This window comes from Geospiza fortis, unplaced genomic scaffold (genome assembly GCF_000277835.1).
Source record: "Geospiza fortis unplaced genomic scaffold, GeoFor_1.0 scaffold344, whole genome shotgun sequence".
In the NCBI taxonomy this organism is placed as follows: domain Eukaryota; kingdom Metazoa; phylum Chordata; class Aves; order Passeriformes; family Thraupidae; genus Geospiza; species Geospiza fortis.
The window spans coordinates 417,893-432,605 of record NW_005054584.1 but is presented as its reverse complement, the minus strand read 5'-3'; the positions used below and the strand labels follow the sequence as shown (position 1 = coordinate 432,605).

The following is a 14,713-nucleotide window of genomic DNA, read 5'->3' as shown; positions in this document are numbered from 1 at the left end:
CTCACTGACACTCCATGCTGAGTTGAGAGCTCTGGCCAGAGGTTTCTGAACACACCTGGAGCAAACATTGCCATGCTGTACTCCTCCACAAACGGTTTGTGCCAGCAGGGAGACCTCTTAGTCTGCTTTCTGAGCGACCTGTGCAGACCAGGGATGTGTCAGCTGGGGTGAACGGGAACATTCAGGAAATTCACATCACTCCCACATTTGCTGAACGTTCTAGAGGCAGGGAATCTCATGCTGGGAGGTTTAGAGTTTGCCTCCAGGAGAAAAGCACTGCAGCAGCAATTCATCCCAGCTGCTGGCAGGAGCATCCCGCAGGTAGCTGCAGCTCCTCGGAGGAGCAGAGCTGGTACAGATAATCTCTGCACTCTCTCCAGAGCCAGAGCCATGGCTGTGCCATGGCAACAGGAGTTGTCTTCGTGCCATGAAGAGGAGTGTTCAGTTAGAGCTGCTGTTCAGCTCTCATATCCGTATCCATATGCCGTGTGGAGCAATACTGACCCGTTGGTATGGCAGCGCCATTTCCTCATCCAAGAAAACGTCAAGTCCTCCTCTCCTTGGCTTGCAGTTGGCAGTAGTGTATCCCACAACGTTGTATTTATACTGGGTAAAGTTCAGGAAGAAATACTGCTGGAAATTGTGTACTTTTGGGTAAAGGGGAGGGGAGTGAAGAAGGAAAAATATGTGCTTTTTTAGGAGAACTGAGCTGAATTGACTTAATTCCCCATGGTGACCTGCTGAAACAGCAAAATGGTCTTCATCTCTGACTCACACAGGCTGGCATGGGGTTGGATTAAGTTAAAAAAAAAAAAAAACAGTTAAAAAGATGATGTCTCAGATGAGAGAAGTCAGATCTACCATGCTACTCAGATGTTTGCCAGGAAAGCCCGCAGAGGTAGGCGTGAAAAAGTTTGCAGCTTGGTGTGAATCAACTCATTTGCCACAGTTCCCATCAAGTGTATTTGAAGTTGCCACAGAGGGTGGGATCTGTGGTGGGAGAAACATTAATAAAGGAACTAATAATTATGTACAGAGCTCTCTGAAAACAAGCTGTCATTGCTGAGCACAGAGTTTGCGGTAAACAGTGCTAAACAATGGAGAGCTCAGAAGTGAACTGCTGCTTGTTCTTCCAGGTGCCTCCATTTCTCTGATGGACAAAGAGGGCTTGACAGCCCTCAGCTGGGCCTGCCTGAAGGGCCACCTGCCCGTGGTGCGTTCCCTGGTGGAGAATGGAGCTGCCACGGACCACGCGGACAAGAACGGCCGCACACCACTGGACCTGGCGGCGTTCTACGGCGACGCTGAGGTGGTGAGTGGCCGTGGCACACCCAGAGAAAAGGGGAAGTTGCTGTAAAAGCCATAAAATCAAACAGTTCAACTTGGTGTAGCAATGAACACGTGTAGTCCTGGCCCTCCATATGGGAAGGTGCTTCCACAGAAGCTGATCCCAGAATGGTTTGCGTTGGAAGGGAATTTAAGGACCATCTCGTTCCACCCTGTGCTGTGGGCAGGGACACCTCCCACTATCCCAGGTTGCTTCAAGCCCTGTCCAACCTGGCCTTGAACACTTGAAGGGATGGGGAAGCCACAACTTCTCTGGGCACCCTGTGCTAGGGCCTCACCACCACTGCAGGGAAGGATTTCTTCTTAATATCCAGTCAAAACCTACTTTTTTTCAATTTAAAGCCATTCCCCCTTGTTCTGTCATTCCAGGCCCTTGTCCAAAGTCCCTCTCCAACCTTTTCAGAGTCCCTTTAGGCACTGGAAGAGGCTCTGAGATATTCCTGGAGCCTTCCCTTTTCCAGGCTGAACAATCCCAATTCTCCCAGCCTCCTTAACAGAGGTGCTCTATCCTTTGGAGCATCTCCATGGCCTTCTCTGGACTTGCTCCAACAGGCTGATGTCCTTCCTGTGCTTGGGACCCCAGAGCTGGATACAGCTCTCCAGTCTCACCAGAGACCAGAATGGAGTAGAAGGACAGAATCCCCTCCCTCGACCTGCTTCCCACAATGTACACTCAGACACCATGGAGGTGCTTTTAGCCCAGGCAGTGGAAAAGAGCAAGCTCCTGCTGATCCTCCATCCCCAGCAGTGTGTGGGGGTCTCAGCCAAGAACAGAACTGACTGTTGGGCTTGTCATTGCAGGTTCAGTTCCTGGTGGACCATGGGGCCATGATCGAGCACGTTGACTACAGTGGGATGCGGCCCCTCGACAGAGCAGTGGGCTGCCGCAACACCTCCGTTGTCGTCACCCTCCTGAAGAAAGGAGCAAAGATAGGTAGGAACAGGGGGACACTGCCATCAGCTCTGTGCTCAGCCAGGACTCAAACAATGGGGCTGGCATCCTAAAAAATACACGTAGAGCCCAGAGGCAGCCTCAGCCCCAGCCGCTGCTTCACACTCGGAAAGCAGACGGCGAGTCAGGACTACTTGGTTCTCTTTCATAAAATGGGGACTTTATTTTTTTACCTGTCATATTACTTAGCAAAAGTTAATCAATAAACAACTGTTTCTTTGGCAAGGTCTTTCCTCTGGTAATGCTTTTTCTATCTTTACTAGTCTGAGTTGCCAAGCGTAGTCTGTCCATGCCTTGCTGTGAGCTGCTGCGTTCACTTGCTCTGTGTATGCTTCCAGACCTCAGTGTACCTGCACTGCGCCACACAGCTGCTCACGTTACGTTTTCCTGTGAAAGGGGATTTTGCTGGTGCATTGGCTTCCTTGCTGCCTGCCTCTCACAGCTGCTTTTTTCCTTTCTTTTTTTTTTTTTCACCTTCATCCATTTTTTTCCCCCCTCTCTCCTACAACTTCTTGTTTTCTCCTTTCTTTGAAGGTTGTCAGACGTTACCGAGTCGCCCACGAGGTATATCTCATTGCTGTCAGCATCAGCTTCGATCTGATAGCTTTGTTAGCCTTGCTTTCTCCTGTTTGATTTAGTCTGCATGCGTCCCCAACACCTCTAATCTTTTTAATTTACCTCACCTTCAAATAATTTTTTTAATGACTGTTGCAGAGAATAACTTGAACTCAAAAACTAACCTCCTTCCCCCAAAATGTACTGCATCTACTTATAGAATATTGTTGACTTACTCCTTACTCACACTAATGAGCTGTCCTGAAATTTTTGCCACCCCTTCCCTCCCAGTATTAGTCCTTGAGATAGGAGCTGGCTCTGCAGGGTGGCCCCTGTGCAGAGCCAGTGCCCCCAGCCCAGTGATGCCTTCAGCACCAGCAGCACTTACACACAACCTTCCCTTTGTAATTTTTTTCTGCCTCAATGGATTTTCTACTCTAGTCTTTCACATCTTGTGAAGCTGGAAATCACAATCCACTTAACCACAAACCACCTATCAACAGTCAAACTGCAGATTCCCTAGTACACTTCCATAGATTTGAGTTTAGAAATGCTTTTATGTAACCACTCTGATTTTTCCTTTAAATACAGTTTGTTTCCCCCATCTCAGCATGTCCCATATTCAGCACTGCCCTCTTGTGGAAACTGTTCCATGCTTTCCCAGACCACTGGGATTAGCCTTAATGACTGCAAAGGAAAACCATTGCAAGGGGGATGACATTAATTTAGGTGTCAGAGGAATTGTCAGCTCAGTCCTTTGGAGCACTCTGCCCTTTGACCATGCCAAGTTGTTCTCTCCAGCAGAAATTCCCACCCCAGGGTATTTTTTTCCACCCAGCTTCCTACCACCCTTGCATTGTATGAGTTCTTTACCCATCATGCATCCTGTACACTACAGGTCCAGCAACTTGGGCAATGGCAACCTCCAAACCAGACATCATGATCATCCTGTTGAGCAAGCTGATGGAGGAGGGAGACATGTTTTATAAGGTGAGAAGGGTGGGTTTGGAACATGGAACAGATGCAACTTGCAGCATTACTTGGTGTGAGGTTTTGGACATGTTAGGTCAGTGGTTGGTTCTCCCCAGCCTAAATGATTCTGTGATCCTAATGCTGCTGCCTTAACCCATGGCAAGTAGAAGCTCCCACTCACAGCATTCCTTGTGTTCTAAACTGTTTGGTTTTGGTTAGTGGGCTTGGAGAAGAGGGGATTGATTGCCCAAATCTGTAACAAAGCTGAAGCAAAGCCAAGCTGCATTGGATTAGAGCCAGCACTTCATTTCCTCTTTGAAAACAGCAGGACCTAAGTGTTTTTTGGGAGTGCTGCTGTCATTGCATCAGGTCTGGCAGCCTTGTCATTACCTAGTGAGCTCACTGTTGGGGGTCAAGGCAACAGGATAGAATATCCCAGAAAAACTCCCAGAATAAACTTCTTGCAATGAGAACAGATTGTCAGGACACAGCTGGCTTTGTCATGTCCTTTAGCCCATGGGAGACATTTCACCGTTACAGTTAGGTAGTCTTTTTTTGCTGTTTGTTTTAAGCCAGTCTTTAAAACCTGGGGATTTGCACACACACAGAACTTGTGCAAGTACAACAATGATTCACTGTGAGGCTCTAAGGGTGAAGCAGAAAATAGGCAAAGCTGGCATTGTAGTAGGAGTTATCTGCCAGAGATACATGATACAGCCGAGAAACCTGAATCTACAGGTTTTTAAAAATCACTGTTTGTAGCTGCAAAATTTATGTCTGTGTCCTGAGGAACTGTGTGTGTCCTAGATCCCATCCTGCCCTCTTTCTCTCACCCTGTGTCGGCTGCCCCCCTTCAGGGTGCACATCATCCCATCCCAAAATTAGTTGCCCAAAATAGCAGAAATGAGTCACCTTTGAAGGTGACTGTTGCATACCAATAATTATAAACGGAACCCACTTAACAGACTCAGATGTAGAGCTTTAAACATCTGAAGTCCAGGGAGGTGAATCTCACCCTGTTTGTCCAAGTTCAGAGCCATGGCAGTGCTGTAACATTTGTCTTTGCTATTGCAGAGGCTTCTCTGAGCCCCAGAGCTCCACCCAAAGTCACACAATTTGTGTTCCTTACCTTCCTGGATGGGTATTAAGCTTTGGGTGGAGGGTGTTTTCCAGGAATGGGTAACTGATCACCCAGCTCAAAAGACCATCCAGCCAAGAACCAGATGGAGTTGTATCGAGTTAACACCATTTCTCCACGTTTCCTGCTGTAGCGTGACAGCTCTGTATGAAGTGGGAGATCTCAACTTGTGCAAGGCATCTGCCTTTCCAGCTCAGATGTTCCCTTGATCAAATGTTCTGCCCTTCTTTTCTAGGAAAGAGCTAAGTAGTGAAGTTGTGCTTCCTTAGCCACCTAAAACATTGGTTGGGCTGGTGAGTGAATTCTCTGCAGGGAGGTACACTCAACCCAAGGATGAGTTTTGACGTGTTTTTCTTCTAATAGAAAGGTAAAGTGAAAGAGGCTGCCCAGCGCTACCAGTATGCTCTGAAAAAATTCCCCAGAGAAGGGTTTGGAGAAGACCTGAAAACCTTCCGTGAGCTGAAGGTGTCGCTGCTCCTCAACCTCTCCCGGTGTCGAAGGAAAATGAATGTGAGTGTCCCCTCTCCTCATGGCAGAGCCCAACAGCTTTGTGCCTCTGCAGAGACATGTCCAGCCCTAATCGTGCTTTGGCCTCTCAGATGTCTCCTCCCTGTAACCTGGTTGTCCTTCACAGAGCACTGACATTTTATAATTCCAAAGCAGTAATGATTTAGTATGTGTTTCGGATGATTAAAAATTCATTGCTGTGTTTATAGCTCTCTGAATTTTTTATTACTCCCTTTTGATGATGATGTTCACATCGTCACATGGGGGTGGAGGCATTTTCCAGATTTCTGGGGCAGCAGTGAGGAGGAGCCAGGAGATGTGCTCCTCTGAATACTAATTAATTTCAAATGAAGGAGCATATGCTTAGGGGGTTAGCACTTCCCCAGGGCAGTGACTCATCCAGAAACACCTCCACAAGACTCCTTCTCAGCCCAGAACTTCCAGATCCCTGTCATTCTCCCCACTGCAATCTGGCAGCATCCAGCAACCAGCTCGTGCAGATGCCTGTTCTGCCACCCTTCCCTGACTTGGAGTGCAGGGACTTTCACTTCCACAAATTAAAGTCCCCATAAACTCAAAAAGTGACATAGCTGAGGTTAGAGCCAGCAAAGGTTACACTGGAGGGGAGGGAGTTTTTGGGACACCTTCTTTTGGTTTTTTTCTGTGAGGAAGAAAGATGGAAAACAAGGGGAGTAAAATCTTAATGCTGGTGAACAAACACAGTTTGGAGAAAAAGTGTGAACCTTCTCTTTAAATCAGCCAGTTCACAGCTAATCAACTCCAGGTCTTGTCCTGTGCTTTGAGGACAAAATTTTTGGTTTACCATTAACTGGGGAATGCCAGCTTTTGTGATAGAAAATTTTAGAGGGTTGTAATTGCTCTTGCAGTTTTTGCACCTATAGATGGGGCCATAAAGATACCTTATGACTGCATTCCCAGTTCAGTTTGTTGGACAGTAACTGCTACTGCAGGTACGAAGAGAAGTATAATGTTCCCCAGGCAGGGCATGCCCATAGCAAGAGTTGGCATCACAAGTTTTTGAACAAATCAGGAGCAGCACTATTCAGTCCTTTCTGCCAGAGCTGCTCAGGTCATAGCCCAGTGCAGCAATCCAAAGCAGTGCTTGGCTGTGAAATGGAATCCTCCCCACTAGGAGGAGTTCTGTTTCACAAGTGCTGAGCTTAGCAGGACATGAAGCATTCAGAACAAGGCAAGGGAGGGTGGTGACAGGGTCTGAACCAGAGCTGATAAGCTGCTCTCATGGCACTGCCCCTGGAAAGCACCCAGAGCAGTCCCATCCCACACTGTCACCCTCTCCCTGCTCCCACATTATCTCCCAGGTGAGCTGTCATGGGGAAGTGAGGAACAGTGGGATTCATAGGAGACCTTTTCCAGGCAAGTCCTGCTTGCAGCTAATGCAGCCCTGTCCTTCACAGGCAATTTTCTTCAGCCCCTCAAAGAATGTCAGTGTGTTCAGGGAAGCAGAAAGGCGTGGGAAAGGTTTCCTATTGCATTCAGCTATGGGAAAAAATCGTTCACGAGATAAAATTCCAGCCTCTGCAAGACCAGATGTTTCCTCAAGACTGTAGGTTGTTGGAGAGAGATTTACATGCACATTGTTGGGGACACAATGAGGGCGATGACAGCAACTTGGGTTAACAACACCTGAGTCTTTGGAAATGCCATCATAGCTCCCTGTCTGTAAATGCTGAATCCATGTAAAATATTCCAAAACCATCAAGTTTTCCATGCAATATGAAAAAGAAAGTCCATACTAAGTTTGTTTTCTTCCATGCTGTATGTATTTTTTATTTCTGAATTTGTTCAGTTACTTACCTGCACACCTGTTCAAATGACAGGATTTTGGAATGGCGGAGGAGTTTGCCACTAAAGCTCTGGAGCTGAAACCGAAGTCTTACGAAGCTTACTATGCAAGAGCAAGGGCCAAACGCAGCAGCAGGTGAGGAGGGACAGAGAGGAGGGTGTGAGGGGCCAGTCTCTGCCAGCCTGTCACATCAAGTGTGGGCACCCACCCTGCAGAGCCAGGCAATGCCCTCATGGGAAGAAATGCCAAGGAATGTTCATTAGTGAGATCACAAACGTCCTGAACTCCAAAGTAATGCCCTCCCTCATCTGGTGATTTCTGAGTCCAAATGTTTTGGGAGAACTTTGTCTGGACATCTTACAACACTGGAGACCTGTGCACCAAAGTGGGGTGTTCTTTTTCAAAGTGCACTTTAGTTTGACCACAACTTGGACTCAAAGCAGAATATGACTCATGGCCTGTACAGAAGATTAAGCTGGTGTTGGGAGGTGCTGGGAGGATCACAGATGGGAGCTTTTCCCCCATCTGGGTGGGTTTTATCAGATCACAGTCATGTTCAAACGCATAGCTTTGCTCCAGAGTGAGCAGTGTCCCTGTAAATGACAACCCCATTCCCAAGCCCCCACCTCCCTGTTACGCCTCCTAGGCTGGCCTTTCCCTCACAAAGGCTTCCCTGGGCTCACAGCCTCTGGCACATTGCTTGATTGCTTCATTCCAAAGAAGTTAGCCAAAATCCACTGCAAAATTGGAGAGACAAGCCTTGCCCAGAGCGCTGACCTGTGGGAGCCCCTGAGCTCTGGAGCCAGGCCTGACGCTGTGTGGTCTTGGCATCAGGCAGGAGTTAAATTTTCACTGGTGTAAGTGGTTGTAGCTCTGTCAGAGCTTGTTTACAGCAGTTGGTGAGCTGGGCTTGTGGTGATCAGTGTGTTGGTGTCCCCTTTGCTAAAACAGAGGTGAAGCTCATGGTGATGCTAGGGGGAGTAATTAATCAGCCCCTAACGTAAGCTGCAGAGGCAGGCATGTTTGCTAGTCTGGGTTGTGCCACCTAAGGACTGTGTTCCCTTCTTCTCCAGAATTTTCCCTCTGTTTGGATAGTGTAAATCCAAGGGAGGCCCATAAGGGCAGCATGTGAGAGGTGCAGCAAGCAGTAGCAATCACAGCTCTCTCCCTCAGTAACAGGCACAAGCCACTTTATTCCCCTGGAATCTCTGAAAACAGCTCCATCCAAATCCAAAGTACTTTCAGTTCTCATTTCTGTTCCTTTGTCAAGCAGGCAGTTTTCAGCAGCCCTGGAGGACCTGAACGAGGCCATCAAGCTGTGTCCTAACAACCGTGAGATCCAGCGGCTGCTGATGCGGGTGGAGGAGGAGAGCAGGCAGGTGCAGCAGCAGCAACAACAGCAGCAGCAGCAACAGCAGCAACAACAGCAGCAGCAGCAGCAGCAGCAGCCATCACCTCCACTGCCAGTGGAGCCAGAACCTGAAGCCCAGCATGAAGAGCTGTATTCTGTGCAAGATATCTTTGAGGAGGAATACCTCGAGCAGGACGTAGAAAATATTTCCATTGGCTTACAGACAGAGTCCAGGCCAAACCAAGGGCTGCCCATCATCCAGAGCCCGCCCCCATCTCCAGCTCACAGGGACTCAGCCTATATTTCTGGCTCACCTCTTGGCTCTCATCAGGTCTTTGATTTCAGGTCCAACAGCTCTGTGGGTTCACCGACCAGGCAGGGATACCAGTCCACATCTCCTGCTCTATCTCCAACACACCAAAACTCACATTACAGACCCAGTCCTCCACACACATCCCCAGCTCACCAGGGCTCCACTTACCGCTTCAGCCCCCCTCCCGTGGGAAGCCAGGGGAAGGAGTATCAGAGCCCACCGCCGTCTCCCCTCCGCAGAGGCCCCCAGTACCGCGCCAGTCCCCCCGCAGAGAGCATGAGCGTTTACCGGTCCCAGTCCGGCTCCCCGGTCCGCTACCAGCAGGAGCCCAGCGCCGTCTCCCAGCTCCCCGGCAGGCCCAAGTCTCCGCTGTCCAAGATGACGCAGAGATCCTTCCAGATGCCCCAGCTCCCCGTGGCCGTGCCGCAGCCGGGGCTGAGGCTGCAGCCAGCCAAGGCACAGATCGTGAGGAGCAACCAGCCCAGCCCTGCCGTCCATTCCAGTACTGTCATCCCAACTGGTGCCTACAGCCAGGTTGCCCACTCGATGGCCAGCAAGTACCAGTCATCATCAGGGGACATGGGGGTCAGCCAGAGCCGCCTGGTCTACCAGGGCTCCATCGGGGGCATCGTGGGTGACAGCAGGCCCGTGCAGCACGTGCAGGCGAGTCTCAGCGCCGGAGCCATCTGTCAGCATGGAGGGCTGGCCAAAGAAGACCTTCCACAGAGACCATCCTCGGCTTACAGAGGGGGGATGAGATACAGCCAGACACCTCAGATTGGGCGAAGCCAGTCCGCCTCCTACTATCCGGTGTGCCACTCAAAACTTGACCTGGAGCGTTCTTCCCTCCCCGCCAACCAGCTGGGCTCTCCAGATGTGTCTCACCTCATAAGAAGGCCCATCACAGTCAATCCCAGCGAAATCAAGCCTCACCCACCGACTCCAAGGCCTCTACTCCACTCTCAGAGCGTTGGCCTCCGCTTCTCCCCTTCCAGCAATAGCATCTCCTCCACCTCCAACCTGACTCCCAACTTTCGCCCCTCTGCCTCGATTCAGCAAATGGAGATTCCCCTGAAGCCAGCCTATGACAGATCGTGCGATGAGCTGTCTCCAGTCTCGCCCACGCAGGGGGGCTACCCCAGCGAGCCAGCCCGCTCCCGGACCACGCCGTTCATGGGAATCATAGATAAAACTGCTCGGACTCAGCAGTACCCCCATCTCCATCAGCAGAACCGGACCTGGGCTGTGTCGTCAGTGGACACTGTCATTAGTCCTACGTCTCCTGGCAATCTGCCCCAGCCGGAATCCTTTAGCCCACCCTCTTCAATCAGCAACATTGCCTTTTATAACAAAACCAACAATGCACAGAATGGCCATTTGCTAGAGGAAGACTATTACAGCCCCCATGGGATGCTGGCCAATGGGTCCCGGGGAGACCTCCTGGAGAGAGTCACCCAAGCCTCCTCATACCCCGACGTCAAGGTGGCAAGGACGCTGCCCGTGGCGCAGGCCTACCAGGATAACCTGTACAGGCAGCTCTCCAGGGACTCCAGGCAAGGGCAGACGTCCCCAATCAAACCAAAGAGACCATTTGTGGAGTCTAATGTGTAAAAGACACTTGTTGGAGTGAGACCCTCATGTTTTCAGCACACACTTCCAAGCTTGATTTCCATGCATACTATTATAATTATTATTATTACTATTATTATTTTTATTTCTCTTTGATAGCTACATGATCAAGTTTCTCCGGTACTTTATGTGGTGGTCAGACAGCCATGCACGTGCTCCAGCCCTTTTGTTCCCCAGCTGACTGTGAAGCCAACATCAGCCGAGCCAGTATCATTTGCCCAATTCCAGCAAAGTTCCAACCAGGATATCTTAGTCCATGGTGTGGGGTGGTCCAGAGATATCCCTACGCAGCAGGAGGTAACCAGCTCTTTTTCAAGAGACAATTGCCTTGGATTTAAATTGGTTTCTTTTGTCTCAGTGATCTCTTACTCAACTCTGATGGGAATTCCTAGGGAATTCCACAGGAGCCTTTCCCAAGGCTGCATCCACAGGTCCCCATGCCAGCCAGGCTGTTTGGCTCTTTGCCCCAAAGAGCAGATTACCCTCAGTGATGTGATTTAACATCAGTAGCTATGCACAGCACCCACAATACCCATTCTGATTCTGCTGGCTTACAGCGCTTTCCTTCTTTATTTAACTTGTCACTGGCCAGAAGGAGTGGGGATCACACAGCACTTTGCTGCTTTCCAAGTACCTACCAGGTGCCCTCACACTGATTTCTTTGCTCTGGGGCATTTTACAAGCATTGAGGGTGTAAGGTTGGCCCTTTGTTATGTGTTTTAATCAGCCAAGGGAGTTGGCCAGGAACCTCTTGTGCATGAACCAGGGTTGCACTAACTTCTTCACGCTGTTGGCAGACTTCACCTCACCCACAGCATTTGCACGGGGCAAGTCAGTGTTGGGGACTTCATCTGGGAGGGGATTTATTACTTGCAAGGAAGAGCAAAAATCTGACTTAGGAAATGGTATTCGAAGAGGAAAACTGCAATTCTTAATTTTTTTTTTTTACTTTTTTTATGATGAGGATGTAGAACATGGCATGATGAAAGAGGAAGGGTCCTTCTGCAGTGCCAGGCCTGCAGCATCCCTTCCCTCTGGCTCAGTCCTGCCAGGGAGCAGGGGCTGTAGCAGGGGCTGTGCTCCTCTAAGATTCTCTGTTCCTGAAATCCTAGAAAGGGACACCGTGTTCCATATCTGTACATGGTAGAAACCATGTGTTGCTTTTTGAGAAGCTGTAGTTCAGAGAGACCTATTTATAATTTATTTATGTTATCTATTTCAGGACATTCTCCAGTTCAGGTTGGTTTTTTTTATTATTTTCAGTTTTGTAATCAAATGCAAGTCACATCAAGACAGTGTGAAAAGCAGGGGCCGGTTCCAAAATCCTTTTGATAGGATTTTCAAAAATTTTTTCAATTAGTTGCTGAAAATTTCTTTTGAGGTGGGGGGAAGAACTTCCTTTACCGATTCCTTTATTCCTGGTGGGTTTGTAATCTGCCTTTTCTGTTCTGAGGGTGAAGGGTGGGATGATGGGAGGGAGAGTGATAACGCTGTAGCTTGTTTTAAAGCAAACTAGTGCCTGTTGCCCAATGCCAAACCTCACTCATATCAACTCTGGGGAGCGATTCAGTGCTGAGCAGGGGAGTGATACCTCCAAAGGGCTACTGAGAATCGATTGCAAGACTTCTTGAACCAAATCACGGGCTCCAGCCTCCGCTGGTGTGAGTGAGCATATCCCAGCAAGACGTCACTGCAGCTGCACCCTTTCACACCAGCTCAGGACAGGGTCTGGAACTCTTTAAGCAAACTCTGGCTTTGATGGGACTTTTTTTTTTTCCCCTGTGTGTGGCTCAGCACATCTCATTGCTGTTTCATTGCCTAACTTGCTCAGAGCAAGCTGGGACATGCACACCTTGGGCCAGGGGAGGCTTGTGTCTCATAGACACATGGAGAGCATTTGGAAGAGGGGGTTCCTCTATGAGTTTTGGCAGCTTTGGGGTGCCCCAGGGGCCATTTGGTCTTTGTCAAAGCCAGTACTTGGATTGAGGTTGGTGTTTTCTTCCTTGAGGTGCAACCCAGTGCTGACTCTGCTTTATCCCAGGGCTCTGTAAAATGGGGGCTGGCTGGGACCCCTTCAATGTGGGGACACCCAGGTCTGTGCATGGTTTCTCTCCTTGCAAATGGGGTGTGATGGTTTTCTTTCTTCCTTTCATTTCTGAAATAACATGCTCTGTATTGTAAGGAATAACTTGATTTCTCCTCCACATCCCACATGCCCATAGCTGGGAGATGTATCCTGGGTCTGGAGCAGCATCAGTCACTTTGCTTAGTGCCTCCCATCCTCCAGCTTTCTGCCTGAGTGAGTGGCTTCCTACCTTTAGTTACTTCTTGGAAAGGAAAAAGTAACCCAGCCCAGCCCTGGCCCTGTGTTATCCAGCCATGGGTGCTCCTCTCCCCCTGCCACGCCAGCAGGGTGCTCCAGGGGCAGTGACAGAACTGCCCATGCTCTGCTTTCGCCACTCACTGCCTTGTGCTCCCAGTCCTGTCCTTCAGAACATCCCCCCACAGCACTCCTGTGTGTAACTTCCCAGTTTCTGAAGATGTTTTAAGAGAAAACAGCTCACGCTTTTAACACAACCACAAAGCTGAAGAAGGCTTGAAACACTGCAGCATGCAGGTTTTTTCACAATTCCACGTGTTACATTTTCCACGGGATTCTTGCACTAATGGTTTTCCATCTGTTCTCTCTGTAAATGGGTGCACTTTACTGTTTGGATTTGTTACTATGATAAATACTGGATATTTAAGCGTGAGTAGTGTCTTCATTAGAAAAATAGCAAAACAGCTCATGTCTCTTAGTGTATTTTTCAAAAAAAAAAGAAGAGAAAAGAAACAAAGCAATGAATCATAACATTTATAGCACAAGAACTGATTCCTGTATATAAGCATCAACAGATTGAGTAATTTTTGAATACAAAATTATTTGCAGTGGTTTTAAAGCACTTCCCTGGCAATTCTCTTAGGGACAGTTGAGGCAGGATGGCTGCTGTGGTCACCAGGTGGGTAAGAAGCACATTTCTTCCTGGAAACGCTGTTCTTGCTCAGTCCCCTACGTCTCAAAGTCATGATTTGGTCTTTGCATGAGGAGAAGCAGAGGTCATTCTGTGTTGTGCTGGCATGGCCCTGTTGTGCTTGGGGGAGCACAAGGTCAGATCTCACCCTGAGGGCCCTTCATCCTGTACTCTTAGATCTGGGTCTGACAAGATCAGGCCACACTGTGGGATCATGCTCAGTTTCAGACGTTGAGCTGTCCTGTATGTCTGTGCTATGTATTTAATTACTTTTTGAGTAATTAAGAGGCAGGTCAATGCTGCCAGCTGGTGCCTTCATGCCCTGCTGAGTGCAGTGGTACCACTGGCAAGCCCCATCTTCAAGCAAGCAGGATTTTGGGTCCACCAAGAAAAGCAGGTTCTTGATGACATTGAAACTCCAGTTTTCATTCTTGGGGTACATGCGGAAGGCAGTGCCAAAAGTGATGCTGAAGCTGACCCCTTTCTTTAGCCAACCTTCCCACCAGGTGTCTCTCGTCCGCACCTGTGGCTGGTCCGAGACCCCGGGGGGCTGCCACAGAGCTGGAATCTTCTCTCCCAGCATCAGGTGTGGGTGTCTGCCCCATCCCTCAGTGAGGGTTCATTGGCTCTTGCTTTTCTCCCACGTTAGGAGGATGCTGTAGTCCCAGGGGAGTGGACACCCGCATGGGTGGGGGGGGGCTCTGCAGCATCCCACCAGCCAGGCTGGGAGTGGCATCAGAGGGCTTTGGACATAGTCTTGAGTGGGCATCAAAGTGCTTAGGAAAAGGAGGGTTTTACAAAGACAGATCCTTTGAGATCTGTCTCCAAAGGAGGTACAGCCTGAGCTGCCTTCTCTCTGTCACTGGTTGGGAGGACTGTGATGGTTCCAACAATCTGAAATGTGTGTCTGTCCATCTGTCTGTCTGCTGTGGCACCAGTGCCCAGCTCAGTCTGTCTGAGCATTGAACTTTTTGGTTATTTTTCTTTAACCTGGCTGTGAAGAAAACCGTGTGGCTGGTGTGAACGTGTGAGCGTGCGCATGCCAAACACCAGAGTCGTGCTGGGATTAGGTCTGGAACCAGGGGGGGTAGTAAACTGGGAGCGGGTCAGTCT

The 14,713-nt window shown here is 49.2% G+C and overlaps 1 protein-coding gene across 1 annotated transcript in view; it reads left to right on the top strand.

The window, feature by feature from the left end:
• TANC2 (tetratricopeptide repeat, ankyrin repeat and coiled-coil containing 2) overlaps positions 1 to 13,408 on the top strand; it is a 142,836-nt gene extending 129,428 nt beyond the window's left edge. Inside the window, exons 24-30 of the mRNA XM_031064389.1 lie at positions 1,137 to 1,312; positions 2,149 to 2,281; positions 2,834 to 2,863; positions 3,753 to 3,844; positions 5,328 to 5,474; positions 7,331 to 7,431; positions 8,570 to 13,408. Coding sequence (XP_030920249.1) covers positions 1,137 to 1,312; positions 2,149 to 2,281; positions 2,834 to 2,863; positions 3,753 to 3,844; positions 5,328 to 5,474; positions 7,331 to 7,431; positions 8,570 to 10,571 — 2,681 coding nt within the window. The 3' untranslated portion in view covers positions 10,572 to 13,408. The remainder of the gene's footprint in view (positions 1 to 1,136; positions 1,313 to 2,148; positions 2,282 to 2,833; positions 2,864 to 3,752; positions 3,845 to 5,327; positions 5,475 to 7,330; positions 7,432 to 8,569) is intronic.
• Positions 13,409 to 14,713: the final 1,305 nt, after the last annotated feature.